General features: G+C 49.9%; 1 protein-coding gene across 1 annotated transcript in view; it reads right to left on the bottom strand.

Moving 5' to 3' along the window:
- The window catches only part of MID2 (midline 2), a 117,849-nt gene that overhangs the window by 70,314 nt on the left and 24,347 nt on the right, over positions 1-23,188 (bottom strand). Inside the window, exon 2 of the mRNA XM_074882783.1 lies at positions 21,022-21,743. Coding sequence (XP_074738884.1) covers positions 21,022-21,687 — 666 coding nt within the window. The 5' untranslated portion in view covers positions 21,688-21,743. The remainder of the gene's footprint in view (positions 1-21,021; positions 21,744-23,188) is intronic.

Below are 23,188 nucleotides of genomic sequence, written 5' to 3'. Positions count from 1 at the left end.
AGGACCTCTGGCATGGCATGCACGCGCAGAAACGCACTCGGGCTTCAGTGCGAAATAGGGCTGCTTGTCCTTCCCTGCCCTCTGCAAGGCTTTCAGGGATGGCAGCAGCCGCCATGCACCAAGCCAAGCTCTCACAGCCTCCCAAAACACTTGGCCAGTTACTTTCTGGCACAGCACCATTTTTCTGCTCCCAGCCCGGCTTCACCCTGTTTGCAAGCAGCAGCTCTGAAGAGATGCTGAACTGCAGCACATCAGGTCAGCAGGGCAAGGGGAGAGTTTTGCTTGTTTGGGCATGGGGAGAGGTGATGCCACATGCCCTCAAATTACCAGGGCTGTCACAGGTTTTTGTGATCTCTCCATGGCCACCTGGTCCACTTTGTGAGGGAGCAGGCACCCCTATAAGAGCCCAGTGTGGCTCATCGGGATTTACCACCCCTGCAGTTCTTGGGGTAAAGGCTTCAAGGCTGGGAGGTTTCCTGACAGTTCAAAAAGATATGCTGGAAAAGTCACCCATGGGCAGATACATTTTAAGGGAGGTTGGCTGCAGTTGAAGGATACAGGCACATCACCAGAGATGCTTGCGCCCAGAGGGAGGGTCTGCAGCCCTGGGAACTGCAGGGAACCAGTGACCCCCACCAGTGCAGGGCAGGGAGCAGCTCCAAGGCACCTACAGCAGAGCCCATCCTGGCAGGCAGCTCAGCACCAGGAGTGCAAGTCCCTCTGGAGCTGCACTCAGCAGCACATCACATCCCTCCATCTGGCTGAGCACGGCGAGAGCGGAGCTGGGCGATGATGCCCACCAGCTCTGCAACCAGGCAGCAACCACTGCAAGAGCCTCACCCCCCTACTCCCCAAACAGGGATGATCTGCTGTTTTTGGCCTCCTCCCTTCCTTTTGGCCCTCCTGTTACAGCACACTCCCGCGGCCACAGTGGCACCAACACACTTCTGGATTGCGTTAATTAAGCCTGAGTGGAATATAAAATAACTCAGCATCTGTCTGATGCACAACTCCCAGCTAGCACGGCCTCAGACCAGAATTCAGAAAATGAAAGAGAAACAGAAAAAAGAAAGAAGGCAAAAAAAAAGAGGGGAAAATTCATTAAACTCCACCATTCAGTGAGTGACATGTTTAATTGCTGATGTGGGTTTGGGATTATTCATTTTTAAGATTTTTTTACCAGCCCAGCTGGTGTCATCCTCTAATACCCAGAGAGCAGCAAACAGATTGCAGGAGACTACTCATTCTCTCTCTGAGCTTTCCATTGAAAAAAAATAAATAAAAAAGATAGATCAAAGAAGTGAAAAAACCTTCTGGTAATTTTTTTTTTCCTGTTTCCCAACTGGTCCCAAACATATTTCCTGCTGGGACTAACACAGAACACTGTCAAATTAAAAATCACAGCTTTAACCATCAAGTGGCATTAAACAGAAAGGCTACTTTTTAAGCAAGGGATGGTGCAGAAGGGTTTGAGCAAATCTTGCTGCAGCTGGATGGTCTCCAAGGCAGGGGCAGTGCAGCAGCACAGGTGCGAAGGGAGTCCCAGCTGAGGATGGAGCCCTCCACCTCCCTGGGGACCTGCCCCAGGGCTGTGCCACCCTCCTTCACCTTCTTCCCAATCCTAAACTTTAATACGAAATTTTTCCAAGTGGCCAGGCAATCCCTGTGCATCCCCTGCAAATGTTTGTGGCTGGGGGTGTCAATGGGACAGGACTACCCCCATGCCACCGGGACCACATCCTGCACAACTGCTGCACAGAGCAGCACCCTGGGCACAGCCTGTGCCACATCCCTGCCGTGCCAGCTCGCAGAGCACAAGGCGTGAAGGCAGCACTGCTGTGTCAACCCGTAGCTGCAGGAAGATGCAACCAAAGGTGCAGGTGCTCCCTGCAACACCAGCGCCATCCCTGCTGCTGAAGATGATGGCACCTTGGAAGCAACGCAAAAATCAAGATCCTGATTTACTCCCTGTTGAGTGCATGAGCAACTACAGCACTACAGGCTAGCAGCAAGGAAAACTCGATGCATCTGCCTCACATTTCATCGGGAAGAACACACAAACAAGCTCATGAAAATAACTTGTTTCTCTTCTAGGAGGTAACAGCTACAGTACAACTGAGTTAGGTCTTGAGGCTCAGAGAGCTGGTGATGCGATAGTGAAAGAGAAACCAGGACGCCCAACCTGCAGGTCCTGGGAGCACTCGACACCCGCAAAACAGCCAGCACAGCCTGGCAGACCTGTGCGGACACACGCTGCGGGGTAAAAGCTGCACCATGGGGCTGGGCTCCCCCCGAGGGAGCAGACAGCCCGTGCACAGCATGGCAGATGTGTCTAAGAAAAGCCAAAAAAAGAGGTGAAGACCAAGAAATAAATAACCAGCCCTTTGTCTCCAACGGAAGCATCAGGCCAATGCACAGACAACGGGATTCCTCTCTGAGCACCGCTTCGGTCCCAAGCAACCAACGCTTGTTTGCATTAGCAGAGCTCCCACACAGACCCCAGCAACGCCCGCGTGCATGCCCCAATAGGAAGGATGAGCAATTTCCTATGGGAAAAGCTCTGACCCCTTTGGTGGACAAGCAGCACACGGCAGCTCATGCCTGGGGCTGGGGTTGAGAAAACTTCTGTGCACCCTTCAGCCTTGCACACATCACCTGTAGCCACAGTCTGCTGTCAAACTCCTAAAATTTACCCTTTCTTCTTACAACTTTTAAGATTAAAGCAAAAAACCCACACCCTTCCAGAGCTCCAGCACTAAAGGAGTAGCACCAGCCCCCTCACACCTAGTGCCATTGCAGAGATAATCGTAACGGATGCAAATCATCTTTGCTTATGATGCACTGTAAAGAGCTGGTGTTTAGATAGTGCGGGAAGCCTGCAAGCATCCAAAGAGTAATTCGTCACTGGGACCACATCAAAGCAGTGACTTGCCAAGCATCGCACCAGTGTGAAGCCCGTGAAGGAGCAGTGGTGCAGATAAACACATGCTCTGGCAGCAGGAGCAGGCAGAGCCCAGCCTCACCTTGTGAGTGGACTCGGGCATCTCGGGTCAGAGGAAGTGGAAGCGCTACTCCATGGCTCCTGAGAGACGGCCAAGTCCCTGGGCTTCCTGGCTTGCCTGCATCCCACAGCTTCCAGAGCGTCCAAACACAGAGGGGGTGGTGGAAGACTGCAGATGTTGTGACCCCTTGGCTTCTGTTGGCAGATCGATGCTTCCCGAGCCACAGCACGACCGCAGGGGCTGGGAAAAAAGCCTGGCTGTACAGGAGACCAAATCCCAGCAGAAGCAAAGTTCAAGCCAATGTAGCAGCACCCTCACCCACATGGGAGGGGACAGGGTGTTCTCTCCTCCTTCCAGCAGGAGCATCAGCTCCTCTGGAGACAGCTGAGGAAAAGTCATTGCTTCTTCAGGAGTGCAAAAACCCACAGAAGGGCCACAGAGGCACTACGAATGCCTGCCAAGCAAGTGCTGGGTTTCTCCGAGTTCCCCCCTGCTTGCTCTCCAAAAGCCATGCTAATGGCTGGCAGGAGCAGCCCAGGAGTGAACAGCAGAGACCCTCCCAGACCAGACTGCCAGGATGCGGCCAGATTTGGCCACGCTGCTCGAGGTGTGGCTGTGTACACACCCCATCTGACCCAAACTGCCCATTCACGGTTTCCAGACAGGTCTAATTCAGCCTCAATTTATAGATTGGACTTGAAATGGACAGGAGATGGAGTAAAAGATGTAACATGAGAAGGCAAGACTCTCTCTATATCTAATGAATGATGAATTAACTGAACTTGTCTCAACCCAGGAAGAGCAGATGGAACATCGTCAAGGGTGGGGACACATCCATACATGTGCTCATGGAGTACCTCCAACATGCCTCCTGGGTGCTGACTCTTACAGCTTCTCCTCTAGAAAGGTGAACAGCAAAACAAAAGTTGAGGCAGCAAATCATTAACAGCACATAACATTTAGTCGGAAAACTGACAACTCCATTCAAAAACAAGGTAAAGAAAAATCAATAGCTCTTCCCTTCATCAGCCAAGCTCTGAGCTCAGGAGATGGGGTTGCCCTTCAGAAGGAGCTCCTCTCAGCCATCTTCTCTCTTTCAAATGCCAATCTCACATAGCACTGTTTTAAAGATAGGAACTGAGGCAGGGCAATTATGAACTTGCCACAGGCAAGCAAAGAGTAGGAGGCTGAATTACCATAAGTTGTTTTGGGGCAGTTGCAGCCCAAAGTACAGCTGGCAGAGAACAGCCCATGCAGCTAGCGTGAGAAGGACCACACGGCCACAAGAGCAGGCTCACGGCCAGGGACAAGACACTAGGACAGCATCCACACCTATGATCTTAAGAAATTAATTTAATCAATCTTGGCAAAGATTAAGTTCTTCCTCCAACTCAAAAGGCTCTTCAAGGCAACAGGAGGCTTCAGGGGAATACAGAACTTCTCCAGTTCTGCAGTCCCAGAATATAGGTCATCTCCAGGAGCCCAGGACTGAGCAAGGACTGGCAGGACCCCCAGCAGCTGTCCCTGCTCTCAGCAGAAGCTCTGCTCGCTAAGGGGGGGGAATCAATTCCCAAATGAGAAGTAGACAAAGCCAAGTGCATGAAAAGCCCCGCCGAGAGGTGGTGCAGCACCCCTTGTCACAGCAGGCCTGGGGAGAGCAGGTTCTTGTAGCTTACACTTCATGCTCCAAACCACCTGGGTTTTACAAAAGCAAAGACCTTACAGCTAATTTTCTTAGTGAATGCTTGTCAGATCAAAGTGCAGCAAGAGTAAAAGGCTGAGCCAGCCGCTACTTTGTGAGAATGAATTTAAGCTGCTTGAATGGCTCCTGCTGACATATTTGCATGGCTGCTTTTCAGGTGGGCTGCAGAGATGGACAGGCACAGGCCAGAAGAGATCCTCCCCTCGCCCAGGCAGCACCAAAGCACACCTGCAAGCCCAGCACTGCCTCTCTGCAAGTCCTCTACCAATGCAAGTCATATGCCAGGCAAACCAGACAACTGGCATTTATGATTTTTTTTCCACAACAAAGCTTCAGCTGAGACTTAACGAGATTCATATGCAAAGGGATGGATGGCACTGGGATGATCTAATGGCCTCCAGAGCTGAGACAGGTGTCCCAGGAAAAATATAATTTCTTGCAACTCTTGATGTCACTCTGCCAGCAGCATCAGCAAAGCATGGGAAGAGGCCATTGCACAAGGTGCAAGTTTCAGCAGCCAAGCCAGCGGTGCTTAAGAAGTCAGGAAAGATAAATCACTTCTCCAGAAGCAGAGTGGGTGCAGGTTGCAGCCCATGGCTCAACAATTACCAGTAACTGCAGCTGTATCTCCTTCAGCAGCCCTACTTCTGGAGGACAACACCCACCATGGTCTCCACGCCAGTGCCTGAGAGCATCTGGGAGGAGAACGCTACAAAAGCTGTAATGCGTTTCCCACCTCCCATCTTCTCCCCTCAGATGCATAAATAACCTTCTGCATTCCTCCTCGCCTTGCACATTCAAAACAAAGTCAGTACATTCATGTTGCAAACAGCGTTCCTAAAATAGCTACCCCTTGGTCCAAGCTCCTTTCTCCATGACACCATCTCTAAGCATCTTTCAATTTTCCGGCCTGCTTGGCTTCCTGCCAAGGATCCAAGTGTCAGGAGTGAGAAAGGCATTCCTCTCAGAAGCTAGGTGTGGCTGAAAAGAAATTCGGACTTAAACTCTCACGGCTTTAACCTAGTGATTAGTCTCATAAAATATTAGCGTTCCCTGGACACAGCTACGGGGTTTACGGCTTCCTCGAGACCCTTGCCCAGTTTTACGCCTGCAGATACCATCAGAGAATATCCTGCTTTAAACTTTTGCACCCAATAAACCCACAAACCTCCATCCAGCATTAATAAAAAATGGTTCCCTGCACCAGTTATCTGGTAAGAATACCATTTTAAGCAGAATGGAAGTACTCAGGGTAAGTTGAGATAAACCTTTACAAATACACTTTAGAAAGAGCTTCCAATTTTGTTGACGCCACACTGCAGACCCCCATTAGCCTTGAACCACCATTCTTGGAAATGTCCCCTTCTTCATAGTACTGGGAGAGCTTCAGGCAGGACATAATTCCTTCCTGGAGAAGCCAAAGAGGGTTGCTTTTTTTTTGTTGATGCTTTACATTGTAGGCTGGATTTTTATGGATCACTCCACCACAAGCGTCAGACGATTGCCAGGATGTGGAGCTGCAGTGGGCGTATCCATCAGGCTCTTTCGCCTCATGACCTTTATTTTCCAGTCATCGTCATCATAAAAATAAATAAAGCCAAAGAGCACACGCTGAAAGACAACCCATGCACGTTTTCTCTTGGATGCCGGATGTTTGGTTCCCAAAAGCCCTTTAGAGAAACAAGGAAGGAATCTGGATTTATTGTTTTGGCATATCCTGCACGACACACGCCTTTTTGCACATTATTTTCTGAGCTTCTCCCATAAATCAGAGATGCCCTTAAGAGCAGAAAGGAGTTCAGCAGGCTCACAAGGATTCAGCTGCATATCATGCTGATTCTGAAAATTAAAATGCTCAAATCTCGGCCCCTCGCAACCAGACGTGCCTTGAAAATTGTAGCACCGGGTGCTCAGCTGGGGGACACCACGAAACCTCCCTCCTTGTCCTAGGGCCAGCTGGCCAAGGACGCAAGCAAGCTGCGTCACAAGAAGTGTGCTTCCTCCGAGCCACGCATTTTCCGTCCCCGAAGGGAGGGGTACTGGCACGTGGAGGACAAGCAGGAAGCCAGGCCAGTCGCTTTTCGGATCGCAGCATGGGTGAGGCTTCAGAGCCTCCCTCCAACGAGCACAGCCTGCCAAAGCTGCTCCGCACGCGGCTCCTTCCTCCCCTCAGCCAGCTGCGCTCGGACGGAGCTCTGAAAGGGCCGCGCTTGGAGGAGATGGCAGGATGCAGCTGATTAACCCAACAGCATTCACAGGTGGAAAAGGCATTTTATGCTAGGAGCACCCCAGCCGGCTCCCTGTCTGCCACAGCCACCTGCACCTCTGGCCACCGGGCAGGGGCCTGTCCTGCCCTCAACCACGCGGGTCCCTCCCCACGGGAGCCCGGGGGCTGTCTCCAGAGCACGCTTAGCGAAACACTGCTTGCACAAGGCTGACAGGATCGGGCACTGTGACCCACTGATTGGAGGTGTGTGGAGCAGCACAGGTGATGGTACTAGATATCCCACCCAAGAACACTTTTTAGGCAGGTTCCCGTCAAAGCAAAATACACTCCCAAACCAACCAAATAAAAGGAAAGCAACAGGCAGGAGCAGAAGAGACGCCTAATCCACACCTTAGGGAGAGATGATCAGAAATATCTCTGCTCTTCACATCTAAGACTCCTTTTGCTCCAAGCAGCAAAGACAAGGATGTCTATCTACAACCCAAAACTGGCACATCCACTCCCCAGCTGCCAAAGTCACACCGCTCACACAGACACTTCAAGCACTGAAGGCAGCTCTAATCCTGCTGCATACAGCCAGAGCCCCATCGCAAGAGAAAGGCAGGTCAGGAGGACTGACCACCTCGTTAGTTTAATTAGTAAGCAAGAATTCACTCTCAGTGCTAACCCAGTGCTGTCATCCAGCCCAGCTGCACAGCCCACAGCAGTGCTTCTGACATAGATGCTATACGTTAACACACCGGTAGCATAGAAGCTATATGCTTACATTGCACATTGTATAGCATTATACAGTCATGACATCCTGCAAGGACAGGGCTCTCCAACTTCTACAGACGTGGCCTCCTATGGACCACCCAGCCAGGAGCTCTGAAAAAGTATTAGAGGCACAAGACCTTGTTCCTCCGGAACACAGATCAGGAGATTTTGGGGACACACCTCTGCTTTCCTCATCACAGACATACCTGTTTAGAGATAAAGATCAAAACGAGGTGAGCTGATCTACCAGCCATTCACAGAATCATTTAGGTTGGAAAAGACCTTTAACATCAAGCAAATGGTCACAGCACCCATCATGAGCTGGAGCCTGCTAGCTATGTGGGAAGTGTTCAGCTCTGCAGCAGATTATGTGCACCTTCCCACAGTGGGATGGTCTCTCTGAAGCCAGCATGCTGAGAAGGAGAAAGCCCAAAGCAGGAGCCTGGACGTTCCAGGGACCAGCCTGCAGCTGGCTGGAAGAATAGAGCAGGTAACCCCACACATCTCTCAGCTCAAGGTCTCAAGATCCATTTCCACTCCCAATACAGGAGGATTTTTATCAGCAGATGCGCTGCTATTGTACATTAATTTCTATAAAAGGGCACATCAAACTACACTGATAGGATATTGAAAGTAGTTTTTTTTAAAAAGCATGTCAGCTGTCATTGTAAAATCACTTAATAACACCTGTAAGCCTATTTAAGGGTCTAATGTGATAATAATAGCAATATTCAGCATCTCTGAGCATGACTTTGAGCCTGCTAAGAAATTCATATGACGCTCGTCCCACTGTACGCAACCGATTCTCCAAATTACTTAAAGATACCGAACGTTGCTGGGACACGTTTTCCAAGTGAGAGTATGCGCCACAAATAGCTGAGCACAGGCCTAATGAGAGCCAGTGCCTTCCCGATTACACACAGAGCATAATTAACGGAGCTATGCTAATTCACGCTCTTGAATATTCATTATTCCCATAATGCAATATATCCTGAATATTAAACAACAGCTACTCAGAGCAGGAATATTAATCTTTTGGCAAAGCTGCCAGTTGTTTCGGCGAGTGGAGGGCTCTGGGTGCCAGGCAGGAGGGAGAGGGCCAGCGCTTCTCCCTAGAGAGAGGCGAGCCTGGTGGGCTGAGCTGGTGGCTTCTCAGCAGCAGCCCCGCGTCCGTCCCAGGAGCTGCAAGCTCACGCCGGGCAGGGAGCACGCACGCAGGCAGGAGCACAGCAGGCAAGCAGGCAGCGCGAGCCGTGACAATTATGGGGCAGCAGTGCCATCCAGCCTCACCACAAAAGAGAAAAGCAGGGCTACACTCCCCAAAACTGCCAAGTGTTTTGTTTTTTGGAAAAAAAAAAAAAGAGAGAAAATAGACTTTCTTTCCCTCAAATGAGCGTGTTCACAAGGCGCTGCCTTCCAGTGCAAGCAGCCTGAGACACCTCTCCCCTTCCCAATGAGGTCTGCCCACCGCAGTTTGATTTCAGACAGGGCTTCCCACCACACAGCTGAAGTCACTGCACACTGCTGGGAACAGAAAGAGAGAAAAATCCTAATAAAGGAGAAAATGCAGCAGCCATGACCTCTCCAGAAATGCAGCCATCAGACAGAGGAGTATCAAGACTCACACCTTTCTCAGCCCATGAACGCAAGAGGGTGACCTGCAAGGGAAGGTATTTCTGAATAGGACCAGGCCAGAGCACTGAACTACTTAATAACATACAGCTAAGGGAGGAAAAAGCAGGACAGATAATAAGACCCCGCTGAAGAAACATAAGGACATGCTGCCGAAAACATTTTGGGATATGAGTGTCACAAAGGAAATATACCTACAAGTCCAAAAAGAACAACTTCCCCCATCCCAAGACCCCTGTGATAGACCTGAAGCCATGGAGTCAAGGGTGCAGCAGGGAATGATTTGGGGCACCTCAGAGCGCTGGTGATGCAGGAATCAGGGACACGAAGCACGGGACTGCCAAGAAATGCTGCCGAGAGTTTAGAAGCCAAGGGAACACGGCAGAACGCAAGATGCACCAAGTGCAAGCTCCAAGGGACTGGGTGACCAAAGCCACAAAGCAAAGAGGAAAATTCAGAGTAAAAGCTCAGAAAAGTAAGAATTAAAAAAAACAAACAAACAAGAAAAAACCACCAACAACAAAAGGCATAGGTAGCATGAGCTTGCTGGAAGGAGAAGCACTGCAGAACAGCTGAGAATAAACAGTCTTAAACAGTGTCCTGCCCTTGAGCAGAATCTGCAAGGAACAAAACCATTTTACAGGAACTCAAGCAAAGGGAGCAAGAAGCAGAAAACGTACCCGAGCACCCCAAAGAAGAGCTCCCCAGGGGACGGGCCACAAGGCAACGCTGTGCAGCTGGTGGAGCATCACCTCCCATGCAGGTAATCCTTCACCGCTGGAGACTTTCCATGGGATCTGGAGTGGCACTAACTTTTTTTTTATTACTTTTAAAAAACCTATTCATGCAGAACTGAAAGAGCTGAAGTTCAGCTCGCACCCTTACAAACATCACAAAACAGAAGCCTTGAAAAGATGACAGTTTGCAGTTGTTTCAGGAAACAAAAGTACCTGTTCTGGGAAGGAAACTGTGCGCAAAGGGTAAGTTTTCCCTGAAAGAGTTTATATTGCAGAGAAACAGCGGGAGTACATGGAGAGAAGAATCAGGATTAAATGGAAATTTAGAAACTGCAAAAGATAACACACATTTGAGGCATCCAGAGAGATGCTATAAAGAAAACTATAACATAAAAGTATCTGTATTGTTAACAAGTCTGTTGACAGAGGGGAAAAAAAGTAATCTGTTAAGTCACATGACAAGGGATGACTAGAACAAAGATTAGGTTTGATGGGAACATAAATTGGCTTGAAAAACTACATGGCCATGGCTCAAGGACTGACATAGATTTGTTTATGCTGGAAAGTAGTATTAAGTATTAGATCTCAGAGATTATTCCCCTTCTCCAGAAATAGCACTGAAAACTCAACTGCTAAACCTGTCATCTCATGCATAAGCCTCTTTGATGGACACCACACCAGCTACAGAAGAGCCCAGTAAAAGCCACAGATGTTTAAGACCTCATTTTTGCAGTGTTTGAACACATCATTTCAGGTCCAGAGCAACCACCACCTGATAGAGTTGTGCAAAACAGCATTAAGAGTAAAACCCCTTGGCACACCAACAAGATGGCATCTCCCAAACTCAACATTGCTTTGAGGTTCAGATGATCAAGGCACTGGTACTGCCAACGGTCTTGGAGAGGTGGCCACGGACAGGCCAGAGGCAGCGATGAGGTCCCAGCGCAGACTGGGGCCACCACAAAAAGCCTGGCTCCCAAGCAGGTCGCATGCTGCTGTCTTAAAATTTTCCTGCTCATTTTCACACTTCCCTCCTCCCAGAGCCCAGGGATAGATCCCTCTGCAAGAAAGCAAGAACCAGAGACTTTTTTCTGGTCATCATTAATTTTCCCTGGCAGTCTTCAAGCCCCAAGGTCTAGGACATGAGCAAGAAAACATTCACAAAGGGCCATAAACCCGAGGTTCTGCCAGGTTCTTGCTGCATGGAGAATGATCCTTCCCCTGCAACGCACCCCAGTTCCTCCACAAGCCCTTTTGAGCAGGAAATTATGTACCTGCAGTGCCTGCATTTCCCTCCACGTCCTGCCCAGCACTGGCAGGACACACGAGCAGCACCTCCGCACAAATTATTCCCACCAAACTAACCATTACGTAAGAGTCAATCATCATAAGGTATAAAGTTAAGCAAGAATTTAATACATTATGATCTGGAGCTGCAGCACTCATACAATTTGATGCGCTCATAAGTTTTTCATTTCTGACTTACCGGTGCAACAACTTCTGCCAAAAGATTCCCTTGTCCCCCTTCAGTAATTTGGACGCATTTTCATTCCTGGTTGGCCCCCTGACGAAAGCACCACAGAGCTGCTGGGAGTGGAAATGCCACGTTTTGAGCTCTGTTTATTTACAGAGTAATGAAAAAATTACATCTTCAGAAGAGCATACTCAGACTGGGTACCCAGCATCATTGCAAGAAAGTGGTGCAAAACACACCCTTATCATCCAGGAAAGTGGCACTAGAGGCACGGCAGCCCCTGGACCAGCCGAATGGCCCTTGGCATTCCATACTGATGCTTTCAAAACCTTGTCTGACCACTGCCCACGCTGGCATCTTGCCAGCAGCCCAGAGGGCAGCAGCTAAATAAAATTAAAGCAAACCACCACTGCAAATACTACTTGTGAAGAGAGCAAGGGATGACATAGGGACATTAGCAGTGTTCCTGCAATAATGTAGACTAAGCATCTGGCCTCATCCTTAGGCATGAGTAGAAACGTGGCCCACTCAGGCTCATCGTGGGTCTGTTGCCTATGTTGATGGCAAAAGGTTCAGGGGCTTCTATTCCTCTTTGTGCTTTTGAAAGCGTATCTGATGCTTTGCTGTTGCCACACCGAAAGCCTGGAGGAGACCCTCAAGCTGGGAAGCTGCAGGTGAGGCTGCGGGCACCAGCTGGTTGCAAGATTACAGAGATGGGACATTCAAATCAGCTGCATCCTTTACCATCCTGAAAGCCAGCACACAGAAGACACTGTCTGAAACTCTTGGCAGGCCCTCTTCCATCAAAAGCTGGCAACTTTCCAAGCGAGACATTTCCAAAAGCAAGTTGCTGAAGGGCCGGGGCTGCTGCCTGGGTACCCCAACATCCCACATCTGCCCTTCCCTTGCTCCCCTGACCTTGGGCCACATTCCTTTACTGAGGGATCTGTACCAAGCGCCACCAGGCAGCGGGTCAATGGCACGTTCCTTGTTGCCTTCACCTTCCCAAAACAAGTCAACTGTCCAAGCCCACCAGCCCCCACAAGCATCTTCCCCAGCAGTGTCCCGTGCCTGCAGCCTCACGCACTCAACTTTCACACCCCACCATCTCTACACTCACGCAGCTGATAAGAACCATGAATTTTGGTTTACCAAGCTCAACAAGGGTGAAATTTATTCATATCCTTAACCATCACCTTCATCACTTCCTACTGCTTGAGGCTGATGCAACAGGTGAACAGACTGACCACCGGCCACTTCCTGAAATTAAGGCATTTTGGGGGAAGGGAGGGGACAACACTTTAATAAAAGAAGGTGACACCTGTTATTTAAAAATAATTTCGTCTGCTTAACATCTTGCTTCTTCCATAGACTTCAGTTCTGGCCTGCTATCTTGCAGGACACGAAGGCTGGAGATTAATCCCTTAGTCTCATCCCAAACACAGTGTTGTCAAATGATTTGTGCACAGCTTTGCACTTTCATTTTCCATCTTAAGCTGCTCGTGAGATAGTAACATTGAAATCAGCTTGGATGTGAATGTAGCTTTGGAAAAAGTGAGAGATTAATCTAGCCAACATAGCAGACCTGAGAAACTATCTCAAGACCTGTAATAGCTTAGGTTTTTAAAAAAAAAAAAAACACAACCACTAAAAAAAAAAATCCAAACCCTCCCCAAAAAGCAGATTTCTGGAAAAAAAAGAAAACCAAGGATCCCAGCATGCAGTGCTGATTTCTGGTCCCCATGACCTACAAAAAATATTTAAGCAGTTACCAACACTTGCGCTCTCCGTGCCAATGGAAAATTTAAACTGGGAGCTACGTCAGACACTGGGGCACATTTTGATCCCTCTCCTACTGCGGGGCAAAGCATCCAGGAAAATGTTGCATTTCTGTATGACTCATGCTCCATAGGTAAATGCTACAGCTGAAGCAGTGCTGTGCTCACACACGACGGGGTGACACGCTTCCGCCGTGTGCATCAAGCAGGTGTTTTCAGTAAAATCTGAGCAAAACAGTAAGGGCAGCCCAGGCTGCAGGGAGGTGACACCAGCCCCACACGTCCTTGTGAGCCTCCTCCTGCCTCTTGGGGCTTCTGCAACAGTAGGACACAGCTCAAAGGCAGACAGACCAACATGCAGACCACCCTGCATTGCTCATGTTTCCCTCTGGCATGCCAAAAAGGAAAAAAAACCCAACCAAACCAGGGCCACAGCTCCAAGCTTTATTTTCAGCCTTATTTATTACCAACCTTATTTCCATGGCTACAACTTCCAGTGCATGGAGCTTTCTCGCGTCCAAGCAGCCTCCACCTCCATGGGGAGAGCGTGCCAGTTCCTGGGAACTGTCCCCTCCACAGGACTGCATGCACCTTTGGCTCACGCAGATGTGATGGACCTCCCAGGACCTTTCACAATTTCCCATTAAGGGATGCTCAACTGGTTGCAATTTTGACATCCAAGCCATAGCAATGACTGACTCCCGCTGTGTGGCATCCAAAGGGCACGCTGAACTGCTAGACAGAGGCCAGGGCAATCACTTGATAGGGAGACCTGGCAGAGGATCAAATACCTTTATCTGCATCAGAGATGAGGCAAGATGCTCTTTTGCGTGCATTCAACATCAGTAAGTGCTTGCTGCTCTGCAAGGCATTTGCTTGTCACTGCAAACAAAGCAATGGGAATGATGACTCTGTGCTGGGGACCCTGTTTTGGACCACACGTCTCCCCTGCTCAGAGAGATCTCTTATAACCAGTCACTAGATTACAAACTCAACACAAGTTAACAAATAAAAGCACACTCCGTTTTTTTCCCCCCCTGCTGTCTACCTGCCTTAGGAGAAAGAAGCCAATACAAAAAAGCCTCAGGAGCTTGCTAGGAAGTAGAGATGCCTGAACTCATGCAGAGAAAGCAAAAGAAATGGCAGGTAAGGCTGAGGAGAAGGCTGGCAGGAGAAGGCAGGGGCTCTTCTTGCCCTGAAATGCCTGTCAATAACCCCAGTAGCTGCAGGCCCAGCTCATTGTCCCAAAACTGTGGCAGGTGGTGATGCAGGCACCTGGCTCTCCAGCACAGCCCCAAGGGATGGGCCTGCCTGCACTGGTACTGCAACTGTTGTAGGCTAGCTTGAACTGTGGCTAAGTCAGGGCTGCGGCCAAGGGGGGCTCGAACGCCCTCCGCCAGCATGGCTGGGGCTGCAGCATCTGCAGATGGCCCCATGTCACCCTACCAGGGTCCCCAGAGCAGCAGGGCGGTTTCACCTCCCACCACCACAAACCCAGTCTGCAGCAAGCCTCAGCTGAGTTTGCATCTCCTCCTCTAAGTGGGTCTCAAAGAGAAGCAGCAAAAGCGTATCTGCTGCTGGTAAAGGGTAAAGGAGCTGATAGCTACAACACAGCCAGAGCTTCCTGTATTTTTGCTGGTTAACAGCCCCACTGTGTTCTGTGTAGGAGTCACAGCAGTCACAATTGTAACCCTCGTTCTTAGCTAACTCTTCTTTGTGTGTGGGAAATAAATATATATATATAAAAATTCAGTTTAGCCCCATGGCAGTACAGTAAATTATAAATTAAGCAGCAATCTCAGTGACTCACACAGCGCAAGTGAGAACTCATTCACAAGTCCCAAGGCGAAGAAGTCCTATATTGCAGCGTGAAGGAAGGTTTTTTTCTTCCTCATTTTCCTACCCTACCACTCTCTTAAGAGCCTTGGAATAACTATCAGCTTTCTGCATACAATTTGTCTAGCACAGGGAGTTTTTTTTTTTTTTTTAATCTTGAGGCCCACTCATGTAAACCCACTGAAGGCAGTGCACCTCTCAAAGTGTAACACACAGGGGCTTTCCACCTGGGTTACTGCTCTTCCTTTAGCAAAGAGAGGATACAAAAGTGTTACAGAACACAGCTTTCTTCTCTTCTTTTTTTTTTTTTTTTGGTATTTCCAGCCTGTCAATCAACAGAAACCTCCACAACAGCAAAGGAAAAGCCTCCTCTGAGCTGGCCTGTAACTGGTTCCTACAAAGGGAATGGAGCAGATGGAGAAGCAAAGGACAGCAGTGAATAATTAAGGCAAAATCCTTTCTCCAAAAAGAGAAAAAAACCAAACCAAAACAAACCCAAAAAACCCTCCTTCCACCACAAATCACAGACGGGAAGAGCCAGCCAGAGCTCTTCAGCCAAAGTCCTTCTTGACGTAACCGCTCTGTTGCAGGGAGCATAACCTCGCGCCCGGCCCTGGCACAGCGGCAGCCACCGCTGGCACAGGCAGGACTCAGGGCAGGGCAGCGCTCTGCAGAGAGAACCGTAATTACGAGTTTCAAGCAATCTGAATTTATAATTGGCCAAGATTTTACTCGGCAGATAATGCGCTGCTGTCCTAGGCGCTCGCTTTATCTAGGTCAAGCCATTAGTTTTGCTCTTAATCTACATACATTTTTAATTTGATCTTTAATGTTGATTTTCAGCCAGCAAGCCAAGCTGATGGACTTCTTTGCCACTGATTGTGTCGAACATCTCGACCCTTCCTGAACACCCAGAGAAGGAAAACAAGCACCGAAGTCCTGATGCACTTTGACTACTCACAGCCAAGCTGACGCATCAGGAGTGCCCACGCTGCCCCTCGCGTTGCAGAAGCAGAGGCCAATGCTATCAACGAGCGAGCCTGGCCTGCGCTGCCAGCAGATGCTTCACTGCCACAAGAAGGGCTGCACAATACGGCAGGATTGGTCATCCAAGGCTGAGCAAGGACATGCCAAGCAGCACACACCCCAAAAGACACAGGTGGCACCCCAAGACCTCCGAGACCTGATGCAGGTGGGGTTTGTGCAGCCAAAAACCCTTAAGGTGAGCTGCAAAAGGACAAGAGATATGAAGTTGCCTTCAAACATGCAATGTTAGCTTAATTCCACTTTTTGAAGGCACCACATGGTTCTTCTCGCAGCTGGACAGGTGCCACCTCAAAGCTGAGCGGGTGCTGGAGCCACCCGCTCTGCACAGACGTAATTATGTCACCAAATGAACCCTCAACCAGCAGCGTGCCCATCTCTGCCTAAAGAGCCCAGCACGTGCCCTCTGCTCAAGGCTCTGGTTGCACCCTCTTACCAGGGTAAATGTTAATGTGAATGCCACCTTGCCGGGCGAAGGAGAAGGGAAGGAACAGTTCTTCCTCTACCCATCGCAGCTGTAAATGAATAAAGGCAGCAGCACAAGGTAAGCACTTCTGGTTGAAGAGAAGTGTCTGTCGGCTCATGATTACACATGAATATTTCAGCAGGGGTCTCAGCACCACGGGTCATACTGCAGCAGGACCCAGCAACGTTCATGACTTGGATTTAGTGCAATTCAGGAAAACTGCTCACACCCACCAACTTTTTTATAATATAAACAAGTGGAGTTGAAAATGCACAAAATAAAAAGCCATAATATGCATTAAAGGGATTAAAGATGGTTCCTAGAGCACCTTGAGGTGTGTAATATGGTATGGACAGATTGTTAAAGAGCCTGTATGGGAAAGGCACACTGCACCAGATTTCTGATATAAAACAAGCTCAGAGGGGAAGGGGAGCACTGGGAGATGGTTCAGGGTTTAGACACAACAGTATGCTTTTCAGGTATTCAGCTCTTCTAAGAGGAAAAAAAAATTCCCGCCAAAAATTTTTGTGGAATGCACAGGCCTTTTGACAAAATGAAGTTACTTGGTTCAAAACCTTATTTTCCATCAAAAAAACCAACTTGAAAGGTATTTCCAGCTCACTCTAGCGACAGGATCAAAGCCAGAGATTAAGAGCAACTGCTCACTGCTCAATGCCCAAGCGTACCACGGATCTTCAAGAGCAGGCTGGCTGCAACGTAACTCACTCATTAATGACTTAGAGAGAAAGGAGGGGGCAGATCCCTGCTGTGGGGACACAGGGGGACTTTGGGCAGGCCTGGGGGTGAAGTGGCTGTGGGAGGGAGCAGCTAGCTCCATCAGCCACAGATTCCTGGGTGGCAGCATCCCACCAGAGCTCCCATCCCAGGGCTTTTTTAATGATTTCAAGTATTTCAGGTACTTGCAAGGATTTCAAGTATTGCCAGAGAGCACATTGTGGTCAGAACTATAGACTGAGACTGTACGAGGAAGATGACACAAAACACTAATTCAAATATTGACTCTGCTCGTAAAGCTCGGCATCGATTCAGTGCAATTCCTGCAGTGGAGGTAGAGCATTAGGAAGAAAGCCATCCAAAAAAAGCCCAACTGATGCAGAGCCAGAGACAGGGATTACAGACACATAATTGCTGTCCCCTCCATGTAGGAGTCATGCCTAGGAGGAAAGCCACATCTGCCACCGCTGCCCTCTCCCCTGCCCCCCCATTCAGCTACAGCTCCTGCAGTTGATTGGGGAGCTGGGCAGGATGAATAGCACAGAAAGAATGTTTCTAGCAGAGGAGAGCTTCCTCCCTCCTCGTACAAAGTGACTTAAGACTGTTATTTAAAAGTTAAAAAAAAAAAAAAAAGGTGTTCTGGCAACCTGAAAAATTTGGCTGGTTGAAGAAGCAATTTAGGTTGTCAAGGGTTCTTGTCTTCAGATGAATTTGCCTGGCTAGTTGACACGGGCTGGATTATGGGGAAATATTGACAGGGTTTTAATTTCTATCCCCAGGTTTACTGCGTGCAAACATACATGGTCATTTCTTTCTAAGGTTTCCAATTCGCTAATTGAGACATTTCCTCATGGAAGAAGAATGTCCTGGACTAAGGACCGGGCTGCTGGCGCTGCTCCGCACACAGGGGGAAGCTTAGGTGAAGCGTGATGGGAAGATGAGACAGGCACATCAAGGTCTAAAGGCAAGTATCAGCCACCACAAACTCCAGACACTTTGCAGGCATATGCCAGCACCAATACCATTTGACAGCACCTACCAAAAGACAGACCTCATGGCTGCAACATGGCGAGAGACAGAAATAAAGTACAGGACATCCTATAGCATGTTCTTCCTGCTGCCGCAGATGTTTAAGTCACATCACTGGGCGTGTCACATGGGGTTTGGAAGATTTTGGAGAAAGGCAGGTGGGAAACCAGCCCAGGAAACTGGACATCTAGAAAGAGTTCCAGCATCAGTTTGTTTAAAAAAAAAAAAAAAAGAGGAAAAATTAATTTGGCCTGAACATAAAAAAGTGTTCTGTGTTTTTGATACAGTGATAGAAGTATTTCCTCTGCCCTTAAAAAACACAAGAGCGGACAGATCGATTTTGTTCAAAACATTAACAAGACAAAGAGCCAAGAAAAGCACTTTTGGGTCAGAACAAGCTCAGAACATTAAGGGAGAAAGAACCAAGGAAGAAGCAGCTGGAAACACATGAGAAGGGTTATAATGGGAATATGACTGCTGCCATAGTTACAGCCGCACCAGCGTGACCTCTAATGGGACCAGCTATATTTTTTTTAATATTAAAAAAAAAAGAGGAATTAAAAGCGTTTTGCAGACTCATGCGGAATGCACAGGGGATGGAAAAGGATTTCTAACTTTATATAGGTCAAACATCATCCATACGGGTTCACATAATATTCAGTACAACCACAGCCACTGCATAAAAATTAAGCTTCAAAGTACTCCGGAGGGATCCCTGGGAAGTTTACTCTCTCCTACCTGAAGAGCAGCAGAACAGTAATTCGGTTCGGATCAATAACGTGCTACAAGTGAGGGGGGCTGGAGAGAATGATTGCCCATTTATGCCACTTCAGCTCAGGGGAAATTAGGACAAAAAACATGGGCTGTCACAGAGAAGAGGCTCCCCACCCCGGGAGCTCCCCGTTGCTGGAAATGCTGGTTGCGGCAGGAAGCAGGTAGAAGGGAGACCCCAGGCAACAGGACCATATCGGGGATCTTCAGAAGCTTCCAAATCCTGGTCAGCCTCCAGCCACCTTCTCCACAAGACAGCACCCTACCTTGGCCTGGTCCCTCTGGGAGACATAGAGGATAGCTCAGGCCAGCCCCTCCAGGGATGGCATCTGCAAAAAGCTGAAGTGCTGGAGATCCCATGGGAGGGCAAAAGACAGAGGAGGAGTGTGGGGCACTTGGGAAGCAGAGAGGAGCTCCATCACTGCTTCACAGAATGGAAGGGACCTTTGAAGACCACCTAGTCCAACCCTCCTGCCAGGGGCAGGGACATCTTTCACCAGACCAGGTTGCTCAAAGCCCCATCCAACCTGGCCTTGAACACTGCCAGGGAGGGGGCAGCCACAGCTTCTCTGGGCAACCTGTGCCAGTGTCTCATCACCCTCATTATAAAGGATTTCCTCTTTATGTCTAACTTAACCCTATCCTTGTTCAGTTTAAAACAATCGCCCCTTGTCCTGTCACTACAGGCTCTGGTAAAAAGTTTCTCTCCGTCTTTCCTAGGAGCCCCCTTTATATATTGAAAGGCTGCAATAAGGTCTCCCTGGAGCCTTCTCTTCTCCAGGCTGAACACCCCCAACTCTCTCAGCCTTTCTTCCTAGCAGAGGGGCTCAGCCCTCGGACCATTCCTGTGGCATCCTCAGGACCCGCTCCAACAGGTCCATGTCCTCCTTGTGCTGGGGACCCCAGAGCTGGACACAGTGCTCTGGGGGGGGTCTCAGTGGAGTACAGGGTGAGAAACCCCTCCCTCGACCTCCTGGCCATGCTGCAAGCCCAGTGAAGCACAGTCGGCTTTCTGGGCTGTGAGTGCATGTGGCCAGCTGATGGCCAGTCTTCCATCCACCAATATCCCCAAGTCCTTCTCCACAGGGCTGTTCCCAACCCATTCATCACCCATTACTTCCCAGAGCCCAGCCCTCTCCTCTCTCATAGCAGCGAAGCTTTGAGCAAGCTGGCTTAAGGAGGACATGAAAGCACTTCCTGAAGCACTTCTCAGGGCACAGCGTTCTCAGGCATGGGCAAAGCCTGCAGGGGAGGTTTTATGGACAAGAAGAGGGTTCCCGCGCACCACAGCCTGCACCCTGGAAGCCTGCAAAGTGGCCTTCCAAAAGGAAATGCCCACAGCCCAACCTGTCCTGCTCCCATCCTCCAAGAGGGCTGATCAGGCACAGCCTGAGCACAGCAGCCTCAGGGGATCATGCTCACAGGTCTCCCAAGCCAATCTTTGCCACCCCAGCTCTCTCACAGGACAGGACAAACCCCAGGGGAAAAGCCGCACTCCTGGGGCAACAGCCACAGGGCACCTTGGTGCATGATGATGTTTCCAGCTGTTTGGGAAGAATGTCCAACGCCTTGGGGAGCACACACACTGGAAGGAGAAAAATAAAATAGCAAAGACTTTGCTCTAATTGCACAAGCGAGACCCAACTTAGCCTCCTGGTACCAGGGTCCTGGAGGAGCCCATAAGCTGCATCCTGCAGCCCACATATCCTTCAGGAGTTGTTTGGCTTAAATAAGAGGTGCCACTTGGGCATGTGGAACCAGCTTCTGCTCTGACAACCATCCTCAGCAAACACCAGACCCTACAGATGACTTTGCCCGCGCTGGGTGCTTACCTTCAGCTTTTCAAAACGATCACTGAGGGATGCCACTTGGTGGTCCCGGTGGCGGCCCACCAGTTTACATAAGGCACAGATGAGCTGGTCATCAGCAACACAGTACATGTTCACCTTCTCGTTCTCGTGCTCCAAGCACGTGAGTCCTCGGAAGTGCGCGTCAGGCACGGGCTCCACCAGACGGTGGCTGGTGAAGGGCTTCTTGTTGGGGTGGGTGGCCCGCAGGCAGCGGTCGCAGTACGACACCTCGCAGGTGATGCACGTCTTCACCGCGTCCCGCGGGGGATCCTGCTCGCAGAACTGGCAGGCGATCCTCTCGCCGGCCACGGACATGGTAGGGCTGTTGCGGTACGTCCTCTCGCGGCGGCTCTCGCTGGGGGAGTTGGGGCCGCTCAGGGATGCCTTCTGGAAGCGGTCGATGATGTTTTGAAGGGTCACATTCCTCTTGAGGCCCTCCAGGCCCCGGTGGTTGAGGGAGATGACATAGCGACACGTGGGGCACTGGAAGGCAGTGATGGGCTCGATGGACTCGCTGGAGGAGCAGCTGGACACCAGGATGCGGTGGGCACAGCTGAAGCAGAGGCTGTGGGCGCACGGCAGCAAGAGAGGGTCTTCAAATAACTCCAGGCAGATTGGGCAGGTCAATTCTGACTCCAGTGTTTCCATCTTTAGTTAAAACAATCCTGATTCAGCATCAAAAACCAGGGAAGGTGGTCTGGTACCTGGGAGAGAGGAGAGTAGAGACATGAGACAGCAGCTCTCCTAGGCAGCTCCTCTCCACCAGAAACAGGCACCCAGAGGAGTCAGATCTATCACCTCTGCAACACCCCAACACTCTGTGCACCCCAACACTGTTCCTGCAGCCCAGCCAGGCTCAGGCAAGCACATCGGCATGGCTGAAGCATCTCACTATACCGTCCACCTGAGCCAAGCCACCAGCTCAAACCAGCACCCAGAGGTGCTGCAGGACAGGAGAGAAGGGAGAAGGGGCAGCAGCAAGCTCCTCTCCATCACCTTCTAGCCCACCAGGGAACAGGACTTGGACAGCAAGGCTGAAGACAAAAACAGGAGAAACCACATGATTTCATGTTTCTTTTAGTGAGCACTGCCCAAGACAGAAGCAAGGGGCCATGCTGGTTTCCCATATGCTGCTGCACAGCAAAGATAAAACTCTAAATATCCCCTCTAGCAGCTACACACCCCTGTTTCCTTTTGGTGAAGGGGAAAAGGTGAATCACGTCCTGGAAACTCTGAGCAAAGTGGGTCAGGAGCTCTAATGTACCATCCTCCTGCTCTGTGTTTCTCCCAGCCGTCGCCTTTTAGGAGCAGAGCAGGGCGGGGAAGGAAGAGCAGTGAAATTACAGTCTGCAAACTTCCATCTCTCAGCTGTCCTCTGCTGCACTCCAGCAACAACCAGGGATGCCCAAATCAACTCCAGCTGGAGGCAAACAAGCTCATATTTTTAGATCCTCTCCGCTGCGTGAGGCTGGAAACGGGTTCTCTGCAAGTGACCTAACATGCTGCTGCACTGTTTCCAAGCTCCAGTTTTGCAGAGCACCAGGTTGCACCACAAGCCCTGGACTGTCTCTGCCAGTGACCCAGCACACTCCCAAATGCTGTCCCTTCCACACACCCAGCAGCCACTGAGCTCCCTCTCCACCCAGGCTGCAGGACAATTCTCCATCCGGGCTGGAGGACAAGCAAGCAGCAGGCACTGGGGCAGCACGCTGACACCCCCATCTTAATGAAAACCCCACTGAAACCGCAGTGGGCACAGGGTGCAAACCCACCCCCAGACCTCATGCTGGCCTCTGGCAGGTCTCTGGAGGAAAAAAAAAAAAAAAAAAAAAAAAAAAGGGGTGGGGGGGTAAGAGTAACAGCCTGGCAGGTGCCAAGAAGAGAAACTGCACACTTCTCACCACAGCCACACACGAGGGCTAATTAGGGAGGAGGGGGACAGGGTGGCCTTCACAGCAGCCCCACTGACTTGAGCTCTGCTCTGCATTGGAGACAAACCAGCAATCAATTAATCGGCCCCGCTGCTTCCCTGCGGGAACCGGGTGGAGGGAAGCACTTGAAGAGTTACTCTCTGCTCCGAATTAGTGTGCCACTGCTCTGGGTTGACACTGGCTGGAAATATCTCCCGCAGGGGAGAGAGAGCGTTTAA

Source organism: Strix uralensis, chromosome 13 (assembly GCF_047716275.1).
Source record: "Strix uralensis isolate ZFMK-TIS-50842 chromosome 13, bStrUra1, whole genome shotgun sequence".
Taxonomy (NCBI): Eukaryota; Metazoa; Chordata; class Aves; order Strigiformes; family Strigidae; genus Strix; species Strix uralensis.
Note: the sequence above shows the minus strand (reverse complement) of the source record. Positions and strands in the feature narration are given on the sequence as shown.